Below are 26,401 nucleotides of genomic sequence, written 5' to 3'. Positions count from 1 at the left end.
TTTTTCTTGGCTTCCTCCTCCTCTTTCATGCTTCATATGCACCCATATTCTAACTCCATTAATTTTACCTTTTAAAGAATATCTTTCTAGACCATCTCCTTTTCTCCATTTTTATTCTTTATCTCCATTTTATTATTTCTTCCCTAAACAACTACAGTGGCCTGTTCTACCCTCCATGCTCCAAGACATTGGTATGCCCTCTTTAACTCTGTGTGACTCTGGATGTTATCATTCCCATCTTGAGGTGATTTCTATTTTCAAATAGCTCACAGCTCCCTCAGGATAGAGTTCAGACTCTGTTAACAGCTCCTACAAGGCCCTGGTCCTGGCTTCTCCTTCCCTCACCAGCTTGGCCTGTGGCTATTCTTCCCTGCAAATTCTTATCCCTTTCCTCTCCTCTGGGCCTTTGCTCATTCTTTGCCGTGAACATTTCCACATACTTTCCTGGTTTATGAGTGTTGTAAAATATGGTCCAGGCATTATCTTCTGGGAGAGCCTTTCTTCTCAGTTCCCTGCCTCGAGTGGGTTAGGGGCCCCTCCTGCATGTATCACTTGCACCTGTACTACATACCTTTGTTACCTGTCATTCATCATGCTGCAGTGTAATCCTTTGTTTCCTGGTCTGTGTCCACCCTGGAAAGTGAGCTGCCTGAGGGACAGCCTTTCATTCTGATCTCAGCCACCACAGATGTGGCACAAGTGGAGGAACACACACATATTTGAATGAAGGAATAAACAAAAAAGTGGGTTTCCATGCTGTCCCTGAGAAAAGCTTCACAAAGTAATGCATATTTTTTTCTCCTTTAGGCCAGTTTTGTTGCATCTGGAAATAGGACAGATATTTCCTTGGATGATCCAAATTTTTGGCAAAAGTGGGCTAAAAAGGCTGAATTGGATATTGATGCCTTAAATGGGAGGGTAAGTGAGAAGTCCCATTCAAACACCTTTCTGGTCTAACCCAAGGGTCACTCTTTCAGAAGTTTCAACTGTGTCTGCTCTTTTGTTAGAACAACCTGGTTATTGACACCCCAAGAGTGAGAAAGCAGACCAGGCTCTACAGCGCAGTGAAGGAAGATGAGCTGATGGAGTTCTCAGACTTGGAAAGCGATTCCGAAGAAAAGCCTTGTGCAAAGCCACGGCGCCTCCAGGATAAGTCACAGGGCTATGCAAGGAGCGAGTGTTTCAGGGTTGAGAAGAATCTGCTCGTCTATGGGTAAGTCGGACTCACTATATGAAAAACGGAATTTTACAATTTTAACAGTAGTTAGAATTCCTGGCTGGTATAGAAAAATCATATTTGCGTGACTCCCCTTTGCACAGTCAGATGAATGCCTTGGCAGTAATTCTGTGGGTGTTGGAGCCATTTGGTTAAAGTGTTCCCAGTTGGTCAGATTCTTCCGGATTTGGAGAGGTCACCTAAAGTTAAAGTGCTTGTTTGTACCTCAAGAAATTATGTTAGATCCAAATTTACATGTTGATTATTAATAGCTTAGAACACAGTCTCAAAATTATAAAATTTGTTCCCACTTTACCTTTGCATAAAATTTTTGACTATAGTGATCTCTTAATAATTTCCTGTTAAAAAAATGGTCAAAGACAATAATCTCACTTGTTAAACTTCCTTCCAACTCATCTGAAACCGGAATGGTCATTTGAACTTTGTGAATGTGTTGTGTTCCTCCTGCTGGACTACAAGTTTGAGAAAGTCAGGATCCTTACCTAATTCATGTCTGAATCACGGGCACCCCACACACTACTTTGAATAGCAGAGTGCTCAGTAAATATCTGAATCAGTAAGTAAGAGTTCTCTAACAGATTTAACGGGAGACAGGCAACTCTCATTAAAATAAAAAAAAAAAAAAAAACTGCCACCAAAGCAATCTTTCTACAGATCTGATGGTGTCTGATGATTTTTTCCAATGGATCACCATTAGTTTCAGAGTAGACACAAACATATGTTGCTGTGGCATCCAGAGCTCTTTTAGGCCCCTGTCATCTTGTTGGTTCTTTCCATGGGCAGTCCAAATGTCTGTTAGGACAGACAGCTTCACCTCCGTCAATGTGCCACGCTCCATCTCATCTCTGTCTTTGCACAAGTTCTTCCCACTACCTAGAGCGACCCCCCCAATGCAGGTCCTAGCACACAGACTTGGCCTGCCTCACTTCTGCTTTCTGTGGGCGTCCAATGCAGGCATCAGCTTGCGCTCTGCACCAGAGTCCGGCTTGCACTTCCCACCACACTCAGCACGTCGTGCATGGTTTTTGAGTTGCCTGCTAGTTTCCCACTTAGCAGCTCCTAGAGGACGGGGCTCTTTCTTTGTATCCTTAGTGCATAGTGCAGTGCGAGCAGACCCACAGGGAGCACTGAATAAATGCTTGTTTGTGGAATAAGTAACTTCAGCAGAAATCCATCCTATATCTCAGCAGCTCTGTTGGTGCTATTAATTATTTGTGAAAGCTAGACATCCTCTCCTGTCTATCCTTACGTGGGGCAGAGATTCTCCCCACCTAAGTCCTTTGCTACTTGTACCTGCTACCATGTTTCAACCTGATGAATTAGAGTTGAGAGTTTTGTTGGTAACTTTGGGAAGGGAACATATTAATAACTCCTAAAGCTAAGCAGTATGCTTAGGGCATTTTGTATTTCAGTCAAGCCCTTCCCTCCCTCCCTCCCTGCTCACTATGTATTGAACACCTTGTTTGTGCTGGGCACTGTGCTAGGATGCTCTCAGACATTAGGGATACAGCTGTGAGCAAGATAGGCATAGCTTAAGGTAGGTGTGTGAACAAGCAGAAATGGCGTGAACTGTGATGAGGCTGTGACAGGGAAGAACTCTGCTGTAGAACATAGAAGGATGTCACCTGATATTTAAGACAGAGCCCAGGTGTTATCTCCCTACTTCTGGGGCTAGGAAGTAAAAGAGGAAATTGACAGTAGGTGATAGGTACAGTCTGTGACTTGATGGACATTATGAATCAGCCAGGGTAAGAGGGAGTGCTGGGGGTGGGTAGGGAGGAGAAGAGAGTTCCCTGCAGAGAGAGCCGTGTGTCCAGAGGCCTAGAGGTGAGGGCCAAGCCTTGCACTTGGGGGAACGGAAGGAAGTTCACAGGAGCCAGAGAGGACCAGGGAGTGGCAAGAGACCAAGCCAGGGTGAGAGGCAGGACCTGAGAGAGGACATGTGCTGTTCTGTGCAGCCAAGGCTCATCCTCCTCATGGCACAGTCTCAGTCTTCAGTGGCGAGGCCATCGGTACCATGAGCACTGCCCTGGTGGCTCAGTCTGCTGTCACCTGGGAGGAGACATGGCTCAGAAACATCTGCTGCCTCCTGCTCCCGTGCCTGTTTGTTGTATGGTCTCACCCTGCAACTCCCAGAGGAAACAGCGCAACGCTGCTTACCTTCGGATTATAACACAAAACAGGCAGTCAGGTTCAGCAGCATGTTCTCTGTTTGGTTCTGTCCATAGTCTTCTCTTCCACCCATTTCACATGAGGACCTGAGAGTTGGCTGAACATCTTTCCTCTGAGTGTTTTTGTACTTGGGGTCATCACTTCCTATTTCAGAAGGAACCTCAAAGCTCTTGAGAATCTTTTACCAGTTATCATGGCAGCATGCCTTAGAGGTGGATTGATGCAAACATACTCCTCCGCATTACACCCTTGATTTGGGATAATCACGCCTACCTTGAGTCACCTTTCATCTCAGACGGTCGGTATGTTTCATCAGAGCATACTAGCCATGACAGAGTGAAACAAAGTGTACAATTTCTGGGCCCTAAGATTGCATTCATGTCATGAACATTGCTGCCACAGCCTGCGTCTGCCTCGGAAAGCCAGTGTTCACCGTGTGGGTTTTGTTTCAGTGTCAGTTCAACTCTTACACTTCCGAGCAGTGAACTTACAGCCTACTCTGTAAGTGACTGTTTTTAACTCTTGCACCCTGGATTGCTTTCCTATCACCTGATGTAAAATATTGGAAGTTTTGACCCAGGATTTCTCAACGCTGATACCTGGCTATTAAAGTAAAGCCCCAAATCTAAACTCAAAGGCACCATCTGCATGCTGAATATTTTTTTTTTTTTTTTTGTAGTTGGGGGCGGTGGACAGACATTCTTTCCCATGGACGCTACAAACGTCAGCTCACCGAGCAAGATGTAGAAACCATCTGCAGAACCATCCTAGTCTACTGTCTTAATCATTACAAAGGGGATGAGAATATCAAAAGCTTCATCTGGGATCTGATCACTCCCACAGCGGACGGCCAGACCCGAGCCTTGGTCAATCATTCCGGTAGGTCTGCTTCATGCTCTTTGCGCTGTGGGGTCACAGAGAGCCACCAGAAACCTTTGTGACACACTGCTGATAAATAGATGTCACACAGACCCTGTATTTCCCTGCCTCGTACATTAGAATATCTGACTCTGACACTATAATTTGGAGTATAAAAGGCTTCTATTATTATGATGATGGTGATTCTAGGTTTGTCAGCCCCGGTGCCGAGGGGAAGGAAGGGAAAGAAGGTGAAAGCCCAGAGCACACAGCCGGTGGTGCAGGATGCCGACTGGCTGGCCAGCTGCAACCCAGACACTCTGTTCCAGGAGGACAGCTACAAGAAGCACCTGAAGCATCACTGTAACAAGTACGTTTTTAGGGGATGGATGTGGAGAGCTTGGTTCCCTTTTTGTTCCTTGAAAAATCTATACAGTCGGTTCTCTGTATCTGTGGATACAGAACCTCTGGATACAGAAGGCCAACTAAGGAATTTGAGCATCTGCAAATTTTGGTGTCCAAGGGGCGGTCCTGGAACGAACTTCCTGCAGATATAGAGGGATGACTGTATTATTAAGACTATTAAACTGTGTAGTTACTGTCTTCTTTGTAAAAGCCTTCCCATTTTTCTCAAAACATGATGCCAAGTCACAGGAGAGCATACCTTTAGGTGACTGATTATTTTTTAATGTGGTAAAAGATACATAACTTGATATTTACCATTTTAACCATTTGTAAGTGAGCAATTCGTTGGCATTAATTAGACTCTCAATGCTGTTTTCTCATCACTATCTGTACCCAAAACTTTTCCATATCCCCAGTATAAACTCTGTACCCATTAAACAGTAATTCGCCAGTTCCACCCCTGCCCACCTGGCCCCTGGCAACAGTATTCTACTTTCTGTAAGTTTGTCTATCCAAGGTATCTCAAAAGTGGAATTATACGTTATTTGTCCCTCTGCATCTGGCTCATTTCACGTAGCATAACGTTTTCAAGGTTCATTCGTGGTGTAGCATGTGTCAGAGTTCCGTTCCTTATAAAGGCTGAATAGTATTATATTGTGTGTATATGTTGTATTTTGTTTGTCCATTGTCTATTGACGGACACTTGGGTTATTTCCGCCTTTGGCCATTGTGAATAATGTTGCTATGAGCATTGTAGATGACTGATTTTTAACTAATATGTGTTAGAGAATATGGTTGGCTTTATAGGATCCTGACTTCAGCTGACTGCCTTCAGTTGGAAGAGCTATAGAATTTATGTATTATTCTTTGCCTAGTAATATTTCAGTTGACGGGTCCATTTTCCTACTTATGAGCTTAGAATCATATTCCTTACCTTTATTTCTAGTAATTGATTATAGATAATTGAAGAATGTTAAATCAAAATTTATTTCATTGCTTGGAGCTCTGTTAACTGTCTACATAGCAGGCTGGCTTCTGCATATGTTGATTGTTTCCTTATTCTCAGCATGCATTTTTGAGTATTGGTAGTGTAGACAACAGTGCTACTGAACAGCTCTACCACTTCCTAGCCTTGTGTGACCTGGGGCAAGTTACTCAGCCTCTTCAGGACTCACTTTTCTTGTGATGAGTCAGTTAGACCTCAGCAGGAAGATCTCAACTGGATGAAGCAGGATATGAATAAATATGTATTTCTCTTTTAAAAAGCAGCAGCAACAAAAGTCTGAGCACATAATGCTGGCAGCATGCCAAACACTTTATATGGATTATCTGTATCATATAGTCTGAGTTGGCTGTGATAAGTAGGGCTGTTTTATCCCCATTTAAGTGACAAGGAAACTGAGACTCAAGTTGAGTAACTTACTTCAGGTCCGTCAGCCAGTTAAGGGACAGAGCCAGGTTTGAACCCTCGACCATCACGGCCCCCTGCCCACCTCACCTCGGAAGTGTGCCTCCTCCTCAGGGTTGCTAAGAGGCTCCAGGGAGTCTTCAAATCTATTCCTCAAGCCATTTTGGTATCTCAGAAACTGGCTGTTACTGCGGTGGCATAATAGTTCTCCCTAAAAATCCTACCCCACTTGCAGCTGTTAGAAAACTCCTGTGTCCTTGTGGTTTATGGCAACTTTGGGTCAGTAGCCTTCTAGGTTCTGTATTCAAACAAAGTGAAGTGGTTTAGTGTGGGAGGAACGGCTCCTGTCCTGGTTGCTGGTGTGATGGTGGCGGTTTTTAATTTCCCATTCTGCTGTCAGTAACAGACTTTGCACAGGGTACCCTTCCTAATTAGTAGGTGAGAAGTAACTGGTATTCTTCCTATCCTTCCACCCAGTCTCAGAAGAAGACTGTTGGTGCCTTCCAGCTCCTCTCTGAGCCAAATCAAGTGCTCCAATTGTCCCTTCCTAGTAGATCACGCCCTGAGACTCACTGGCATCTAAAGTGAGGAAATGTTGATGCCTGTTAAGATGGAAAATGAGACCCACGTTGAAGGACATCCTAGAAAGTAACTGGCTCCTTCTGTTATAAGTTTCAAGGTCATGAGGGACAAAGACAGAGAGACTCTCTCAGGTTAAAGGAGACACAGGGGACAGGACAGTCCAGTGCCATGTGTGGCCAGCAGTCGTGTCTGACTTACAGAGTGTGAACTCTTTGGGGTCAGAGGCCATGTCCTGCTCATGTTTTTATCCTCCCAGTGGTTAGCCAGCACAGTGTATTCCACAGGGAGCCCTTGGCTTATCAGTTGCATTGGCTTAAATTTTTCCCTCTAGGAGGAAGGTGACATTCACAGATAGTTCATAAAAGCTCCACATAATGAAGTTCCTCCTGAAGCAGATATCTTTGACTTTTACCGAAAGGGAGAGAAACCATTAGGCTTCCTGCCACTCTATCAAGTTTTGCTGTGAATAATAAAGAATCCAGCCAAAGGCAGAGGGTATTTTCTTTGGAGCTACCCTTTCTGAGCAGCCTCTGTAATTAGGTGATGGCCTTCAAATTCTTCCGCCTGCCATGGAGACCCAGACCGTCTCTTCTTCTTTGCATTTCAGTGTGGCACAGAGTTTCTCATGAGTTAACAAGAGAAAGGAATCTTTAAAAAAAAAAAAAAAAGAAGTGAATTATCCGAAATGATTGCCTGCCTTGGAGTTTTATTCAGATATTTACAACCCCACACTTAGCCCATCCAGAGCCCATGGTGGCCATGAGCAAACTTGTGGTAGGGAGGAAGGCATGCCAGGGAGCATCCGTTGAGGTATGATTGCAAGTAGTGTGTTTTGGTGAAGCTGCCCCTAGTTGTCATTTTAAAGTTTTAGAAGACAGTTGTCATGCCCTGAGAGACAGTGGGATGTGGGGTCAGAAGACCTAGTTCTGATTGTCCAATGTGCAGGGTAGCTCTGTGGGCTTGGATAAGTCACTTCACTTATCTTCTGTTACCATCAGTGTTCACTTTTTTTTTTGTTCGTTTGTTTGAGACAGAGTCTCACTGTCTTGCGTGGGCTAGAGTGCCGTGGCGTCAGCTAATTTTTTTCCATTTTTAGTTGTTTGGCTAATTTCTTTCTGTTTTTAGTAGAGACGGGGTCTTGCTCTTGTTCAGGCTGGTCTGGAACTCCTGAGCTCAAACAATCCTCCCGCCTCGGCCTCCCAGAGTGCTAGGATTACAGGCGTGAGCCACCGTGTCCGGCCTGTTCACTCCTATAAAATGGAAGTTTTAACTTGGCCCCCCTTCGTCCTAGGGTTATTGTGAGGATCAGATGAGCTAGTATAAGTAAATGTGATACACTGGCTGTAAAGTGTTATGCAAGTACGTGGTGGGATTGTTCGGCTAGGATGGGATTATTCAGCACTCAGTATTAGGGGGTACTCATGGCCAAGAAGGTAGTCTTCACGTATCAATCCTGAATGCACACCAGAGGCTGTCCAGCAGGGGATGCTACATTCAGAGTAGACATAGGCCTTTGGGACTTACCAGGTGGACTTTATTGACAGAATTACGTTTTAGCCATTGAGGAAATCCAAGCAGGATTAAAAATTTGGTTCCTAGAATTCCAAGGGTTTTTAAAAATGGATTTCTTAAAAATGACAAGAACGTTAGTGAATTGGACACATTTTAATTTCTTAATGTTTTATTATTATTTTTTAAGCTACAACTTAGGTTCCTAACTAATATAAACTAGAAGGAATAAAATATCTAATGTTTCTTAAGGGAGAAGAGCGAGGACCCACCTCCACCCCACCCTGTCGCCATCTTCCTTTCTCGGAAGCAAAGTTGTATAATCTGAAAAACCTGATATTCCATATTGAGGGTTTATTGTAAGGTAGTAAAACCAGATTTTATATCTCGTTTATTCCTACAACTTCTGATGTGCTTCCAAAAATGGTATTAAGGCAGCAGCTGAGGAAATTTTATGAGATAATGAAGCAGAACAGTTACTGAAAGCCATCTGCTCAGTTGTTTACAAACTTGCTCCAATACTTCAGAGGCAATGGTAGGGTACGTGTCTAAACTTCACAAGCTGCACTAGGTAGAACTAAATGAAGTGCGCCTGGGCTGGGCTGAGCTTGGGCCCTCTCTGTGCAGTGTGAGCGGTTGCCAGGCAGGCCTGTTGGAAGCCAGCAGAAAGCACCACACAGAGGTGATTATGTGCCACCATCTGTCACGCTTCAAGCCTACCATACAGCATGGCTAATCAGCCTTGGCAGGATGATGGATGAACAGCAGCAGCTGCCAAAAGCCACTGTTGGCAAACAGTCCTGAAGTTAAGAACTTTTTCCCCCCTCTGTCTTCCTCTCCAGGGTCCTGCTGCGTGTCCGCATGCTGTACTACCTAAGACAAGAAGTGATAGGAGACCAGGCAGATAAGATCTTAGAGGGTGCTGACTCAAGGTTAGTGCGAGCGCACATTTGTTCTTTACCTCAGTGAGATAATCTGAGGAGTTGGAAAACATCATGGATTGTGTTTCAAAACCCTCATAAACCATTAGTAGCTCATCTCCTTTTTCGTATCTTGAATGCAGTGTTTGTCCTTTGAGCTTGGGGATGTAATGAGAATCAGGAAAAGGCTGTTTGTATTTATGTTTGTACTATAAAAAGATGTGAACTAAATTACTGGTGTTCCGAGATGCCCTTTAAAACGGGATCCCATGTGATAAAGTTCATTTCTGGCCATGGCAGAGGGCAACTGACTTATGCCCTTTCTTTTAACCTTTGTTGATCCGCCCCCACCCCCCATGCTAAGGTGCTTACTGTGGGAGAGAGGGTATGTGAGCACGTGTATCGTATTCATTACTTGGAATTCTTTTTCAATACTAGTATTTCTTGTAAATGTTATCTTTCTAGTGAAGCTGATGTGTGGATCCCTGAACCTTTCCATGCTGAAGTTCCTACAGATTGGTGGGATAAGGAAGCAGATAAATCCCTCTTAATTGGAGTGTTCAAACATGGTAAGTGACATTTCTGTTTGAATACATCTTGACTGTATGGCTTGGTCTTTATTTAGAACTCTTTGCATACTCTTTTCCAAAGTCATAATATTAATGAGGACAGTTCCAAAGGACTCTTGGCGTCTACCATTTTTCTGTACTAAAAATCTAATATGAACTGTAAATATCAGATGCTGTTTTTGAATGTTTGTTGAGTATTTGAGAAGAAAACATTTCTTTCTTGGCTGTAAATAAAACCCAAACCATATTTGTTTTAATAATAGCCAAGTTGTACTATAGCTCTCCCTAAACTTTGCTTCCAGCACGGCTTCCCTTGCTAACTCTGCCAACCAGTGTCAAAGTGGACGGTGGGCTTAACCTCTGCTATTAATCTGTGCAAGTGCCTCCTGGGCTTTGTTCCAAGCAATATTTCACAAATGTCAGTGCTGAGAACTTGCGGCTCCCCTGAGTGGGATGCAGCCTTGTTAACTTTGAAAGGCTGGGGATGCAGAACTGGCATGATATATACAGTGAGCGATTCCTGATTATAATCCCAATTCTCTGGAGGTCGCAGAGGTATTCTCAGCAGCCCAGCCTGACTAAAGGGGAGAATGATGGCTTATAAAACCTTTCATGATTACAGTTTGGCTTGCGGCTCTACAGCAGTTAGGAGCGGTGTGTTGTAGTACACATCCTAATTGAATTGTGCTGTTCTGCCTATGTACTGCAGCCACGTTTTGTGAGCTCAGCCTCAAAATCATTTTCCCGCAGTGCACTGTTGGGATCTGCCATTTTCCATCTAGTCAACTTGGGCAGTCAAAAAGCAAATTGCAGTTTGAAAACCATAGAGGGAACAATGTCATTTTACTGACATGCATCATCCTAAACCTAATAAGACAGGTTCGCTGGCCTTACGTATATGGGGTTTTTCCAGCCAGCCGTGCGAGTTTCTGCAGGACTGAAGCTATTCACAAGGAGGATGGGGGTGGACCCAAAGTCCCCCTGCAGAGGTCATAAAGGAACATTATGAAGCCTTTTAAATGTTAAGCAAAATTAGATCTTGGGAAAAATAGGGTCAGAAACCCTCCCAGGCATCTTGCAGTTATTCTGAACCTGTTTTTCTGTTAGCATTTATGATAATTCTGATAATATCCCTGTCATATAACTCGGCCCCTAATACTCTCCCTAGAAGGAGCATTCCACAGAGTGCTCCACTAAAACAAGATCCGTTTAAATTCAGCATAGATGATCGTCTTGACGGAGAAACAAACTTGTTGTGCTGTGGCAGTGCTGTGACTTTTGATAGTGACGGGGCCTTTCTTTGTTTCTACGTGTGTCCTCTGTGGGCTGGTGGGCATGGCACAGGCTATGAGAAGTACAATTCCATGCGAGCTGACCCGGCACTGTGCTTCCTGGAACGAGTTGGTATGCCCGATGCCAAGGCCATCGCTGCCGAGCAAAGAGGAACAGACATGCTAGCAGATGGTGGAGACGGGTAAGAAGGACATTTTAAAATTTGAATAAACTTTATGTCAGTATCACATCTACTTGCAGATTCAATTCTTACCCTGCACTACACACTGTATCATGTCTGGTTTGAACTTAAATGATGTTTACTATTATATTTTATTTGTATGTCATAACGACTGTTTAAACAAGATACGTTATCTAGATAATCTGAAATTTGTTTGTTGTTTCAAATGTCGTTTCCCTGACCCCCTCCACCACCCCTGCCGTGGCTACAAGTTTTAAATACTGGTAGAGTCACTTTTAATACCAAACCCAGAATTAAAAGAATCAGTAGGCCAATTGTTACTCTTTCCCCCTTGCTTTATCAGTATGATTTAAACAAATGCTGTTGTTTTCCATAGGGGAGAATTTGATAGAGAAGATGAAGACCCAGAATATAAACCAACCAGAACGCCATTCAAAGATGAAATAGATGTAAGAACTTGAGTGTATTGGCTTTTATAGTGTCATTAAAATATTATATGCCCATGTAAGACTTGTTAAACTTTATAGATAATGGCCTTTTCTCTAAAATATAAAGCAAAATGAAACCCCAAATTAAAATAATTCTGTTTCTTGCTTTGCTTTCAAGGAATTTGCAAATTCTCCTCCAGAGGATAAGGAAGAATCCATGGAGGTACACACCACAGGTGAGGCCCCAGGAAAGCTCGTGGAACAGAGCGGGCACGTGCTGGGCAGCCGTCGTTCATGTGGTGGGGACCTCTGCCGCTTCAGCATGGTGGTGTCTTAGAACGTTATTTCTTCTACACTGACCTAGCTCTTTTGTGGATAATTTAGATTTTTGTTTATGGTTGTGTTTTCGTTACATTGAATTTCTTTGATAGAAGAGCTATGTTTTAGACCGAGTTAATCTATTTATATTTTATACTAATTAGTAAAAGAAAATTCAATCTTCTTTAAAATACAGGTTTTAGGAATGCTAAGTATATATCTGAAATATTGACAGTTTATTTAGAATATTGACCTTTTACCTAACGTAAAATCATTAGGCAACAATTATGCAATTTTTTTATGTTCAAAAGATGATTATTTTACATACACTACAGGAGAGCATTATAATGTAGTTTGTGCTATAAAGTATGTTTCTTTATGTAGGACTGATAAATAAATTTGTTTTTCCCCCTTCTAAGGAGTCAAATAAGGAATAGTTTATAAGTTCCAAACTAATATTATTCCTTTATTTGTATTTTTAAAATGAGGACACTGAGCTGCCCTTTCCCACACTGTCGTTTGAATGTTAATGAGTCATCCTGTTTTGTTGGAAAATCCTGTGTATTGCAAAATTGCAGCTACACATTTCAAAAATGTCTTTCCACTTCCCCAGGCAAGCACAGTGAGAGTAATGCTGAGTTAGGCCAACTCTACTGGCCTAACACTTCAACCCTGACTACACGTCTGCGCCGGCTCATTACTGCCTATCAGCGCAGCTATAAAAGGCAACAGATGAGGCAAGAGGCCCTAATGAAGACTGACCGGCGCAGACGGCGGCCTCGGGAGGAAGTGAGAGCACTAGAAGCAGAAAGGGAAGCTATTATATCTGAGAAACGGCAAAAGTGAGTTTCTTGAGGGTTTCACTCAACTCCTGGTACATTCCCCTCTTCTCTGCTCTTCTAGGCCTGCAAGAGACAGGAATCACGTCACAGATAGTGACCACCAAAGAAAGCCTCACTACATCAAAGCAGTCTGTCCCCTCAACCCCAAAATATGTACCATGTATAAAATCTAGAGAGAAGAGGAAAAACCCAATAAACTTTAGGCCTTTTTCCTGGAGTATGATGCATGCTATCTTTCTAACAGGTGGACGAGAAGAGAAGAGGCTGATTTCTACCGCGTGGTATCCACTTTTGGGGTTATTTTTGACCCCATGAAACAGCAGTTTGACTGGAACCAATTTCGAGCTTTTGCCAGACTTGATAAAAAGTCTGATGAGAGTTTGGAGAAATACTTCAGTTGTTTTGTGGCCATGTGTAGGCGAGTGTGTCGAATGCCCACCAAGCCAGATGACGGTAGGTACATTTAGTAACAAAGTTTCTATACCAAAAGGCCAATACAGTGAAAAATAAAAAGTGTACACTTTAAGTTGTACGAGTTTTTCCCAAGAAAACACGAGCGCTTTTGTGTTACAGAACCGCCTGACCTCTCCTCCATGATCGAGCCGATCACAGAGGAGCGAGCCTCTAGGACTCTGTACCGCATAGAGCTGCTGCGGAAGATCCGGGAGCAGGTGCTTCATCACCCGCAGCTGGGAGAGAGGCTGAAGCTCTGCCAGCCGAGCTTGGACCTGCCGGAGTGGTGGGAGTGCGGAAGGCATGACCGAGACTTGCTGGTTGGTGCTGCTAAACACGGGGTCAGCCGGACAGACTACCACATCCTCAACGACCCCGAGTTGTCCTTCCTGGATGCACATAAGAACTTTGCTCAGAATAGAGGGGCAGGTAACATATCTTCCTTGAACCCGCTGGCAGTCGGATTTGGCCAGGCTCCTCCAGTCCTCTCATCCACTCACGTGCCAGATGACAAGGCAGTGGAGCAAGCCGAAGGCAAAGCAGAGGAGTCTGAAAACTCGACTGCCAAGGAGAAATCCGAGGTGAAGGAAGAGGAAGAGGAAATCGACCGTGGGGGGACGGAGAGCAAGCAGGAGGGTGAGGCCGAGGCCAGCTCCATGAAAAATGAACTGAAAGGTGTGGAGGTCAGCGCAGACCCTGGGTCCAAGTCTATCTCAGAGAAAGGTTCCGAAGAGGATGAGGAAGAAAAGCTGGAGGATGATGATAAGTCGGAAGAGTCTTCCCAGCCTGAAGGTAAGGCCTAGCCATTGGGCCTCTGTCCTGATTCACAGCAGCTTATTGTGAGATGCGCTGTTTTCAAGTGCTTTTTTCTTTCTTAAGAGTAATTGGTGTACGTTTCCTTCTGTGCAGGGATGATTTCAGGTTACACTTAGATGTGCGTTTTGCCCTGGCACCTTATAGCATGCAAACATGCTGTCTCAAACAATGTAAAGTCTAAGAAGAGTTGTGCATGCACATTAACAACTTCTGGTTTAAGGATGGAGGTTAGCTCTATAGTCGTAGTGCAATAAGAATTCCATGTGATTTTAACTTGGGACAAATAAATATGAGGGAAGAGGGTGATTCATTGAGTAAATGTTATTAATTATTTAAAACAAATGGTGCTTTATTTTGTTTTAATTTATAAGTAAAAGGAGGAATAGAATCTGAAAATGCCCAGTTTTCTTTCTAAGTCACAGGTTGCTATAACTGGCACAAAGTAAAAATAAAGCATCACTTTGTATTGTCCTGCTGTAGCTGCAACTTTCTACTTTAGCCGGAACGTTAGCCCTTTTTCCCAGGTGGAAGAATATAGGCTCCTTGGGTCAGAGACTTGGTTGGCTTTTTAGGCTCCTGTAAGACTTACACAGTGCTAGATGGCTCCTAATGTAACCTCTCCAAGCTTCTGCTTCTTCATGTATGAAATGGAAATAGGTGTGTTAAAGGGTTGTTGCAAGCTTTAGATGACAGATCTGTAAGATGCCCAGTACCATTCTAGCTACATAGTAGTAGGTACTCAATAAGATGGAGCTCATTAGTATTCAAATTTTTAACTATGTCCTTTCTAAACTTTGATTTCAGAGATATTCTGGTTGTGAGTAATGCACATTAACTCATTTCTCAGCAGGAGCTATCTCTAGAGGGAAGAATTTTGATGAAGAAAGCAATGCTTCTATGAGCACTGCTAGGGATGAAACCCGAGATGGATTCTACATGGAGGATGGAGATCCTTCAGTAGCTCAGCTCCTCCAGGAGAGAACATTTGCCTTCTCATTTTGGCCTAAGGTTGGCAGATTTTTGTTACTGTTTTATTATTTTGTTTTGTTGGTGTAGGGTAGAGGAAATCTTTCTAGCTTTATTTTTCAAATAATTTTAAGGTAAACTTTGAAATCGTGTATGAAGACTGTAGATTTTTCTTATGTTTTTAAAGAATGATCTGGAAAGCCCAAAGAAAAAAATTTGTAGATACATTTGTAATAGGTTAGGAAAGGTGACATGAAAGAAAAATAATAAGATATAGAACTATTTATGTGGATGGGTCTTTGCTTCTTACAGCTATTTTGTTTAGTCAGTCAGGGTGTCCGGTATAATCTACAGATTGTCATTTGAGTGGATTCATCCTTTGGCAAAAGAAAATGTTTGGACTTTTAAAAGTGTTGTTTTAAATATTTTTACTTGAAGCAAAGCTTTCAGATTTATGACAGCTTCATATATTTGGAAATCTACCATCTTCTCAACTCAGGAGACGGTGGGCTGTTGATCCATTTGCTCCAATACATTATGAGATAATTCCAAATGCAGTTATCTGTAACTGAAAGCAGAATGGAAATTACTTTTTTGGCTAAATAGCATAATTTTATAATAAATCCCTGTATAATTTGGGTCTGTTTTTCAGGGTGGGGAAATAATCATCCTAATCACCAAAACAGAGCTGTCTGGTTTAAAACAAACAACACAAAACACGATTTCAGTGGACTCATCTCCAGGCCGGTCTTTCTCAGTGTTAGTCCTGTTTAAGACACAAGGCAAAAGTTTTAACTGAAGAATGCACTACCAAAGACGTTTTTTCTCTGTGTATGTCCCTTTAGTTCCCCCATTATGCTGATCTCTTTTACTGAGTATAGGAGGGAGTTTCCCAGATCAGTCAAAGGTTATAGTAGCAGGCACTTTTAATCTATGGAAACTCAGTCTAAAGCTGTAATTAGAATTTTTTAATGTACACGCTTCAATGAAATTTGAAGTGATAATAGGTGGGGAATGCAAATTGACATTCATTAGGTGTTCCTAGGTTGGTGCTCGTCTCATAATGCTGAACTTTATTAATAGTGACGCTAATGATGTCCCACTTCCTGGGACGCTCTGCAATCCAGCCTGTGGATCTGAAGGGCCAGGGTTTCCATTGTCATCCACTGACGTTCACAACAGCTCTCTGTGGAGCTTGGACAAGAATTACTTTTTAAATATGAGCATATTTTGAAGGCGGTGGTTATTTAACATGTTTTTCTGTTTTATGTAGTTCATTGTTTGTAATTGAAAAATAGTAAGTTTTCTGTGTTGGAGCCACCTACAGCCTTCTACTAGAGCAATGCCAATATGGGGAGTTTTGTCTGTTTACTTTCTTGTTTGGCGTTTTACCTTATTTTCTTTCACTCTTTGCCCTCCAATTGACTTTTAGGCATTCTATGCTCTTTTGCATCTTGATGGATATATTTATCTAGCAATTTTAACCAGGTTTTTGTTACAATTTCATGTGACTTTTCTACTCCCTCCAGGATAGAGTAATGATAAACCGATTAGACAACATCTGTGAAGCAGTGTTGAAAGGCAAATGGCCAGTAAATAGGCGCCAGATGTTTGATTTCCAGGGCCTCATCCCTGGTTACACACCCACCACCGTGGACAGTCCCTTGCAGAAGAGGAGCTTTGCTGAGCTCTCCATGGTCGGCCAAGCCAGCATTAGTGGGAGTGAGGACATCACTACTTCTCCTCAGTTGTCAAAGGCGAGTGAGAGTGGTTTGTTTTTGCAGCTTAACGGGAAGCTTTCTAAATCTTAACTCGGTTTAGGAGCTTGTGTTCCACTGGTCCCATTAGAGATAAGATGGCTGCTGTTTCTTCAGCTCCATGCACCAGTCGTGAAGGTTTAATTCCTTAAGCTTCTTGTTCCTTATTTCTAAAAGCCAGCCCATATAGCAGGTACAGTTTTGGCTCATCGCAACTCTGTTTTGTTGGAATTTTTCAATAGGAAGATGCCCTCAACCTCTCTGTCCCTCGCCAGCGGAGGAGGAGAAGGAGAAAAATTGAAATTGAGGCCGAAAGAGCTGCCAAGAGGCGAAATCTCATGGAGATGGTTGCCCAGCTTCGAGAGTCTCAGGTGGTCTCAGAAAATGGACAAGAAAAAGTTGTAGACTTATCAAAGGCCTCAAGAGAGGCAACAAGTTCTACCTCAAATTTTTCATCGCTTACTTCAAAGTTTATCTTGCCTAATGTCTCAACACCAGTGTCCGATGCCTTTAAGACTCAAATGGAACTGCTCCAAGCAGGCCTTTCGCGCACACCCACGAGGCATCTGCTTAACGGCTCCCTAGTGGACGGAGAGCCTCCCGTGAAGAGGAGGCGGGGAAGGAGGAAAAACGTGGAGGGCCTTGATCTGCTTTTCATGAGCCACAAACGGACGTCATTGAGTGCCGTAAGTTGGGGGCTCACTTCCACTGCCTGTGCCCATGTCGACAGCCAGGGGCCCCACACTGCTCTCCGTGCTGGGCTGTGTTCCTCTCAGCAACGTGGTGTGAAAGCTGGCTTCTTCCACCTAGAAACAGCATTACAATAAACAGAGTCGTAGTTCTGAGCTGGAAAATTGCGCTGATCTCTGATAAAGATCACTCAGCCTGAACCAAGTGTAGCTTGAGGATTTATTCTTCCCAAATTCTGCTGTGTCAGTTACTCTTGGAAAAGTAGCCAAAAGCGAACACATGTTCTTTCGAGCCTAGAATTGTTATCTCTGAATTCTTGAGGTGGAAAAAGCTTCTGCTCTTAAAATTAGTGTTATGTTTTGGGGACATGGTGTTTATAACATTAGTACAAATGTTTAGTATCAGACCTAAGATTTGTGTTCATATGCAAAGCTAGTGACTGCGAATTCTGCCTCCATAACCAGAGGTTTTAAAAATCGGAGCTCCATCTTCGCTAGTTTAGATTTGAATGAGATTCATCCTAATGGATGGGCTAACAGATTTTGACTTTTCCCTTTTCAATTCAGAGGAAACAAATGCAATATACTAAAAATGATTATCTTTCCCAATTTGCTTCAATCACACCACCCAAAAAAGTGGGGCCTGACTCACCAATGGCAAGGATTTTACCCCAAAGAACATAAGTACATCTGCTCTCTTTACAGGGTAAATTAGCACTAGATATCCTGACCCCTGGCCCTGGAGCCTCTTGTCTGTGCTGAGGGACCAACACTGCAGAAAGCTTCACTGGCACTGGGCCACCATGGGCCCCCTGTGGGCAGCAGGGTACAGTTAGGGACATACTAAAATTCAAGATTGAGGGAAGACAATTGTTTGTTTCAACATGTTTTTCCTTATTCCATTCCTCTTATTATTTGCCCATTTTCTATTTTTTGAACCCAGAGAAAGCTTAATAACTTAAGCTTTATTGAGTTGAGTTAAAGTTTGGAAATGACAAAATAACATTCACTGAAATTTGCCTTCTGGTGGGGTTTGATTAGAACGGAACCATCCAGGTGGTTAAGAGTAAATTTTCAAAGTTGATTATCAGTGCACAGTCATAATAATGATCATATTTGTTGTTGATCACATGACTGTTTTTAGAATCCTGAAGAAATACACTTTTGAGTGGACAAGCTGTGACTTAATGTGTGTTCTCTAAGTTCAGATGCCATTTCCAGGGGTGTCGCCCTCAGACAGAGTTGTACTACCAGTGGTTAGCTTTCCTGCTTGAAACTGCCCTACCTCTGATAGATTTTGTTGACTGAAAAATCCTTTCTTCATAAACTTTAACAAATGGAATTTCTACAGCTGACATTTCTTTTTATTTACTGTCACGTTTAATACTTGGATTGCGACACATGTCTGTGGACCAGGTGTTAGGAATTAATAGTGCAACCCTGATGCTATTTTCCTGTTGCAAGTATACATCTTGTATTAGACTTGAGTCTGACTTTACTCATTTCACTACTTTAAGCTATTGAGGATTTATTGATATTTTTCTTTTTCTAAAAGCTCAGGCCTGGGAGAACTCCTAATAGATATTAGAAAATGTATTTTTAAGCCTTTTCTTTTTTAATTGTCAAATTTTGGAATTTGAGGATTCCCCATTTGGTGTCGTGGCGAGTGATGTGCACGTGTATAAATTGTAAGGAAAACGCTAACTGATCTGTAAATAAGCTGAGTAGTGAAGAGGTGTAAAAGGTAGGAGTGTTACCTGCATGGAACAGGGCAGGTCCTAAAATCTTGTATTATGTAAGCACTATAACTGGGGACATCTTTATGCTGCCATCAAAAGTGAGGGTGCATTTGTCAGCATCATGGAAACTGGCCCTGTTCCCTGTCCCAGGCACCGAGATTCAAAGAATAAAGGACAGACAGGTGCTTGCACTGGAGAACTCAGTGTTCAGGGTGAGGGGACAGATAAATAATAATGTATCACAGTTGCACCATGTGTGCCATGACACACATGGCGTGCCTGGGGAGGACATGGGGAGAAGCAAATGAGGAAGTTTCCTAGAGATGGTCGTACTTCAGAAAAGTTTTGAAGTTCGTGTAGGAGTCCATCATTTCAAAAGGGTGGGTGGGGACCACGTGCAGAAGGACCGAGGCAAGAAAAAGCCTCTCATGTTTGGTGAACTGAAGTCACTGGCTGGGGAGTTTGTTGAACAGAGCTGAGCTTCAGCCGAGGGCAGCGTGAGATGGGGCAGGCTGCAAGTCATGGGGGGCCTTGATGGCCCTGCTGAAGAACTTGGCTTTCATCCTAAAAGTAACAGGGACCCGATTACTGAACTAGTTAAATAAAGGAGTGATATGACACGACTTTTTGAACTGGGAAGAGCTGTGTGTTAGAAAACTCACTCCAGCGTGGCAACATGCAGGTTGAATTGGAGAGGGTGGGGTTAGAGTCAGAAAGGCCACTGAGGAAGATGACAGTAACCCAGTGGGAAGTGACGAAGACCCGAGCCCTGGTGCAGCCGTGGGGATGGAGAAATGGGTGTCTGGGGGTTGAAACGACAGAGTGTACGGGCCAGCACCAGGATGAAGGCATACGCCAGACTTCAGTTTGGGTGGTTCTTTCTGGTGTTGCCACACATACTGAACACAAAATGTCGCACTACCAACAAAATTACATTGTGCACAGAGTGCCAAAAAGTTACTTGTAAATGGGCTTTTGGAACATCCCTTTAGTACAAATTATCTTTAATGATATTCTCCAGGGATCCTCAAGAGAGATTGCAAGGTGACCTTTCTGTGCATATCCAGCTCAGACTGCACCACCTGTGTTGTGTTCCTCGTGGCTTGGTTGGGACTTCAAAGCATGGAGACTTGCTGGACTGTGAATTTTCTACCTAATTACTAATTCTACAGTGTAAAGAATGATGTAAAAGTTTGCTCTTCTAATTTAATAGCTGTCCCCAAACTGACATTGTTTCGAGTAACTTTTTTCCCTTTTTGATCAAAGATCCATTATGCTAGGATAGCATGTTCTTGGAATAGGACATCGTTGGAATCTCTCTCTTCATGTAAGAATTCAGACCATTGTCAACTCTCTGCAGGAGGATGCTGAGGTGACCAAAGCTTTTGAAGAAGACATAGAGACCCCACCGACAAGAAACATTCCTTCTCCTGGACAGCTGGACCCAGACATGCGGATCCCTGTTATAAATCTTGAAGATGGGACTAGGCTGGTGGGGGAAGATGCTCCTAAAAATAAAGATTTAGTTGAATGGCTCAAGCTGCATCCTACTTACACTGTTGATATGCCAAGTTACGTACCAGTAAGTATTCAGAGTTCAGAGTTGGAAGGAGTCTTGCTAGGTCATTCCTCTTCATTCCTACACAGTGTAGGAATCCCTGATAGCTGGTTCCTCTGCCTTTTGCTTGATTGTCTCCTGGTCTCAAGTGTTTCCTGGTTTTTCGTTGCTGGATCTTCTGTATTAGAGAAACCTCGCTTCAGGTCTGTCCTACTGAAGGCAGCCTTACAGTTATTTGAAGATGTCTGTTATATGTTGCCTTACTTTTCCCTTTTCCCTCCAAACAGATGTGATTTCTTCAGTTATTCTTTGCACAGCATGGTTTCCAGGTGGTCTCAGGGTTGGGTAGCACTCTTCCATGCTCTTTACTGGTCACTAGACAAGGCCCAGCCAGCCCAGAGTGCTGCAAAGCCATTACTTCCATAGATTTGACCAGTTAATGCAGCCCGAGATTTTATTAGCTGCTTTTTAAGCAACACTTGTGCCTTATATTAAGCATTAGACAATTCATATCTCCAGATGGTTTGCCACACAAACTGTTTGCTAGCTGGCGATGCAAATCTTTCACTTCCTATATTTATGTGGTTGATTTTTTAAAAACATAAATGTAGGGTTTTACATTTTATTTTGTCAAGTCCAGCCTAATGTTCTTGCCACTCAGAATGTGCCCCCCACCACCCCCACCTTCAAGATCCTTTCATCCCTTTGTTGGTTCTCATCACAGACAATCTTATGTCATCAAATGGGATGTCATCTCTGTGTTCATTCAAGCCACTGACTAGAAATCAGTAAAGGTACTACAGAAAATTTCCCTTAAAAATACCGCAACTTAAACATTTGAGAAAAAACGTTAAGTGAGGTTATTGTTAGATAAAAGGGAAAGGAAAATTCTCAGCTTATGCGTTTGTTTTGTTCTTTAATGGACAGGGGTAAAAGGGGAAGGGGGTCTATCTAAGAAAAGTATGGTTTCTAATAATTAAAATGATTCTTGAAACTTTCATAATAATTGAAAACGACCTGACAATTCTCTCTGGTATTTATTTAGGAAAGAGTAAGGACTAAATACAGTTTTACTAAACACATTTTTTCTTTTGCAGAAGAATGCGGATGTGCTGTTTTCCTCATTTCAGAAACCGAAACAGAAACGACATAGATGTCGAAACCCTAATAAATTGGATATAAACACTTTGACAGGAGAAGAAAGGGTGCCTGTTGTCAATAAACGAAATGGGAAGAAGGTAAATGTTGGGAAAGGGAATTGATCTCTATGTGATTTCTTACCCCAGAAAGAAGTGTTTTATCCTGCCATCTTTTATAAGTAGAAAGAATCTTGTTTCTTTCAGAATTGTCTGTGTATATAGAAGGGGGAGGGGGGAAATGAGGGGAGGGGGAAGGGAAGACTTTGTGTTTTTTTAATCACTTGTCAAATGCCTCTACCCAGATGGGTGGAGCTATGGCACCTCCGATGAAGGATCTACCCAGGTGGCTGGAAGAAAATCCTGAATTTGCAGTTGCTCCAGACTGGACTGATATAGTTAAGCAGTCTGTAAGTACAAGCTGCATTTCTGTCAAGAAAGGTATCTGTACAAAACTGTTTTCCTGAGTTTTTGAAATTTTTCTTTTGGCCATTAATTATTCAGTTGTAACTTATTCTTAGCATTAAAGAATTGACATAATATATCATTTTCATACATCATTTCATACATCATTAATACATCATCATTTCTTACATCAATACATCATTAATCCAGAGTGAATTAATTTCATCAATACATCATTAATCCAGAGTGAATTAATTTGTCAGCTCCAATTTAAAAGGATTTTATAGAAATATACATTCACAGTCTTTGGAGGTAGACTTACTCCAGGGGGGAGCACCCCTAGTAAACCTATTTAGCAGTCCATGAGTGGAATAGAATTTATGGTGGTTGAGATCATTAAGATTAACTGATATATATATTTTTTTGATTTCTGATATATATATATATATATATATATATATCTTTTTTTTTTTTTTTTTTCTTAAGACAGGGCCTTGCTCTGTTGCCTGGGCTAGGGTGCAGTGCTGTCATCACAGCTCACTGCAACCTTAAACTCCTGGGCTCAACTGATCTCCTGCATTGGTCTCCCAGGTAGCTAGGACTACAGGCCCACACCACCATGCCTGGCTGATTTTTGTAGGCACAGGTTCTTGCTGTGTTGCTCATGCTGCTTTTGAACTCCTGGCCTCAAGTGATCCTCCTGGCTCAGCCTCCGAAAGTACTAGGATTACAGGCATGAGCCCTTGTGCCCAGCCTATTTCTGATTTTAAAATAAACAAATAAAAAATACAACAATTCTGTCTAAAATATTTTTATTAGTTTTTTAAAAAATTAGTTAATGATATGCCATTTCTTTTTTGTTCCTTTTAATTATACAGTAAAATCAACTTTTCTTTTGGTGTACAGTTCTCTTAATTTTAATACACATGTGGTTTCATGAACTGCCACCATAATCAGAGTAGAGTTCCCTCACCTCCCAGAGTTCCCTCTTATTGACCTTTGCCCCACCCCTAGTCCCTGACTAGCACCAACCTGTTCTCCATCCCTAGAGTTTTGTTTTTTGAGAATGTCCTAACAGAAGCATAAAGTATGTAACTTTGGAGATGACTTCTCTCATCATATTGAAATTTATCCAAGTAGTTGTGTGTATCAGCGATTTCCACTGCTGAGTGAATGTACCATTGCGTGTTTATCCATCACACGTTGAAGGACATCTGGGTTGTTTTCAGATTTTTGAAATTACAGCTAGAGCTGCTGTAAACAATTATGTACAGGTTTTAGTATGAACATAAGTTTTCATTTCTCTAGGGTAGGTACTAAATATAATTTTAATTCATTAAATTTTTCATATTTTCAATTTTTCTCTTGCGTATATTTGAAATATGCAAAATAACACATTATAGAATATATAAAACATCCTGTATTTAAGGTATATAACCACATATTTTCTTGTTATTATACTCTTTTATAATTTTTCTCCCATACAAAATCTTTTTTTAATTGACAAGTTGTGTATATTCAAGGTGTGTGATGTGCTGATTTAATATAGTTATATATCATGCATTTTCTGATGTATTATTTCCTGGGTTAGTTATGGATGAGGCTAACTTGACATTTCCCTCACTGATAGAGTAGCCTTTAGCAATTTTCCCTCAATTCAGCGTAATTCAGGAAGCTAACGTAATAAAAACAGAAGTTTTGCTTTCATAGTTTATGGTTGAGCTTTTAGACTGGAAATAATTTCCTGCATATTTCCATTTAGAACGTCAGTGTTCAGTTCATCACAAAGGCCCACACTGAAATTACGTTTTCTTCGGCAACCTTTATAGCCACCATTTGCCTCCCCTTTTTCTTCAGGGTTTCGTTCCCGAGTCCATGTTTGACCGTCTTCTCACGGGCCCTGTGGTGCGGGGAGAAGGAGCGAGCAGAAGAGGGAGAAGGCCCAAAAGCGAAATCGCCAGAGCGGCCGCAGCCGCCGCTGCCGTCGCCTCCACGTCAGGGATCAACCCTCTGTTAGTGAACAGTCTGTTCGCTGGAATGGACCTGACGAGCCTTCAGAATCTCCAGAATCTCCAGTCCCTCCAGCTGGCAGGCCTCATGGGCTTCCCTCCAGGACTGGCAACAGCTGCCGCCGCCGGAGGCGACGCTAAGAACCCTGCTGCCGTGCTGCCCCTGATGCTGCCAGGCATGGCGGGCCTGCCCAACGTGTTCGGCCTGGGCGGGCTGTTGAATAACCCTCTGTCAGCTGCTACTGGAAACACCACTACTGCTTCGAGTCAAGGAGAACCGGAAGACAGCACTTCAAAAGTAGAAGAGAAAGGAAATGAGAACGAAGACGAGAACAAAGACTCTGAGAAAAGCACAGATGCTGTTTCGGCTGCTGACTCTGCAAATGGATCTGTTGGTGCTGCTACCGCCCCGGCCGGATTGCCCTCAAACCCGCTCGCCTTCAACCCTTTCCTCCTGTCCACCATGGCCCCGGGCCTCTTCTACCCATCCATGTTTCTACCTCCAGGACTGGGGGGATTGACGCTGCCTGGGTTCCCAGCACTGGCGGGACTTCAGAACGCCGTGGGCTCCGGCGAAGAAAAGGCTGCTGACAAGGCTGAGGGAGGCCCCTTTAAAGACGGAGAGACCCTGGAAGGCAGCGACGCTGAGGAGAGCCTGGACAAGACTGCGGAGTCCTCCCTTTTAGAAGACGAAATAGCACAGGGTGAAGAGCTAGACTCGCTCGATGGGGGGGATGAAATAGAAAACAATGAAAATGATGAATAACCCGTACCAGTTCCAGTTCAAGTGTTTAAAACTTTTGACAAGTGGTAGTCCTACTGTTTACACTCACAGTTAATGTTCATACCTAGTTTTATAAGCTGTTCTGTAACATAGTGTAGCAAAAAAAAAAAAAAAAGTCCAAGTCATGTTATACAGGTGTGTCAAAAGGTATCTTGGTCATTAAGTATTGTGCAGTGCATTATTTATTATCCCTAGGAGAGATGAAATTTGAGAGGTGATCATGTCTTTTTAAGGAAGCTTACATAATGCTCTGCTTTTCTTTTTTTCTTTTGGTACCATTGGTATTATAATAAAGAGCAATTTGTAACTGAGTGGCACTAATGGAAGGAAGTGCTGCTCCAAGGAAGTATGAAGTTATATATTTAATTTTTTAATTTTAATTTTAATTTTTCTGCTGTGAAGGTCAAGATGAAATTTACCATACATATCATACTTGCTCATTCGTTTCCCTTTTTGACTGTAGGGGGTTCCCACACTTGCGCAAACACACACATCATACACTCTGACAATCTCCACGCTAGTGTGAACGTCTCTGTCCCGAGGCGCAGCAATAATAAGGCAGCTGTTGAATGTGAAGGGTCCCTTTGGAAAATTAACCTACTGGGAGGGTTCTTGCCAGACAGAACTACAGTTCCATTGTCTCGTGGTCTTGTAATGCACTGGTATAAACAAAATAAATAGATGAATAAATAAAGAGTGAGAGAAGAGAGAATCAGGTACCTTTTTTAAATTAAAGGACTTTGTTACTTTAGCCACAAAGCTAAAACAGCATTACCTCAGCTCTAAACTAGCCTTGAAGTTTACAGACATGACTTTGTAAATGTATTGTTTTTCTTTGTTGTGATGTCCTTTTATTTTTTTCTTTGAAAACTGCTATCATGTAAGATAAAATGTAAATTGCTGCCAACTGTAGTAATGATGCTTTTAATAAAAGTGACCCATGATATGCAGAGATGTAATTATAGCATGTAGTGTGTAGGGAAACTGGTATTCACTCTATTTTTTGTATTCGCAATAGATGCAAATACAGCACTCTGGCTTTCGTACAGTTTCTTGATATGTCCTCTTACACAAGATTAGCTTTTAGCAATACGCTAAACTGTCTTCGAGACCAGACAGGAAGAAAAACCTTGAATTACCTTCACATAATTCCACTCCAGATATCGCAACAGAAACGCACACAAAACCCTCCTATTACTCCCTCAAAAGGGCATCTGAGACTGAGAATACCTAGAAATGTGTGCAGCGCGTGATAATGTGGTACCCTGAAGAACAAAAGGGCAAAAGAAAAATGAGGCTTTAATAGGCACGATATCTAGGTCATTTATCCTTGGCTAATGGGTAGAAAAACACAATGCCGTAGTGTC

At 42.4% G+C, this 26,401-nt stretch overlaps 1 protein-coding gene across 1 annotated transcript in view; it reads left to right on the top strand.

The window, feature by feature from the left end:
• CHD7 (chromodomain helicase DNA binding protein 7) overlaps positions 1-25,412 on the top strand; it is a 125,899-nt gene extending 100,487 nt beyond the window's left edge. Inside the window, exons 19-37 of the mRNA XM_012661454.1 lie at positions 808-918; positions 1,008-1,213; positions 4,089-4,288; positions 4,478-4,637; positions 9,014-9,103; positions 9,557-9,660; positions 11,005-11,134; positions 11,511-11,583; positions 11,741-11,798; positions 12,494-12,722; positions 12,967-13,175; positions 13,296-13,967; positions 14,839-14,999; positions 16,487-16,714; positions 16,957-17,400; positions 20,503-20,724; positions 21,798-21,938; positions 22,142-22,246; positions 24,099-25,412. Coding sequence (XP_012516908.1) covers positions 808-918; positions 1,008-1,213; positions 4,089-4,288; positions 4,478-4,637; positions 9,014-9,103; positions 9,557-9,660; positions 11,005-11,134; positions 11,511-11,583; positions 11,741-11,798; positions 12,494-12,722; positions 12,967-13,175; positions 13,296-13,967; positions 14,839-14,999; positions 16,487-16,714; positions 16,957-17,400; positions 20,503-20,724; positions 21,798-21,938; positions 22,142-22,246; positions 24,099-25,016 — 4,461 coding nt within the window. The 3' untranslated portion in view covers positions 25,017-25,412. The remainder of the gene's footprint in view (positions 1-807; positions 919-1,007; positions 1,214-4,088; positions 4,289-4,477; positions 4,638-9,013; positions 9,104-9,556; positions 9,661-11,004; positions 11,135-11,510; positions 11,584-11,740; positions 11,799-12,493; positions 12,723-12,966; positions 13,176-13,295; positions 13,968-14,838; positions 15,000-16,486; positions 16,715-16,956; positions 17,401-20,502; positions 20,725-21,797; positions 21,939-22,141; positions 22,247-24,098) is intronic.
• Positions 25,413-26,401: the final 989 nt, after the last annotated feature.

Source organism: Propithecus coquereli, unplaced genomic scaffold (genome assembly GCF_000956105.1).
Source record: "Propithecus coquereli isolate 6110/MARCELLA unplaced genomic scaffold, Pcoq_1.0 Scaffold71, whole genome shotgun sequence".
Taxonomy (NCBI): Eukaryota; Metazoa; Chordata; class Mammalia; order Primates; family Indriidae; genus Propithecus; species Propithecus coquereli.
This window is presented reverse-complemented; position numbering and strand designations above follow the sequence as displayed.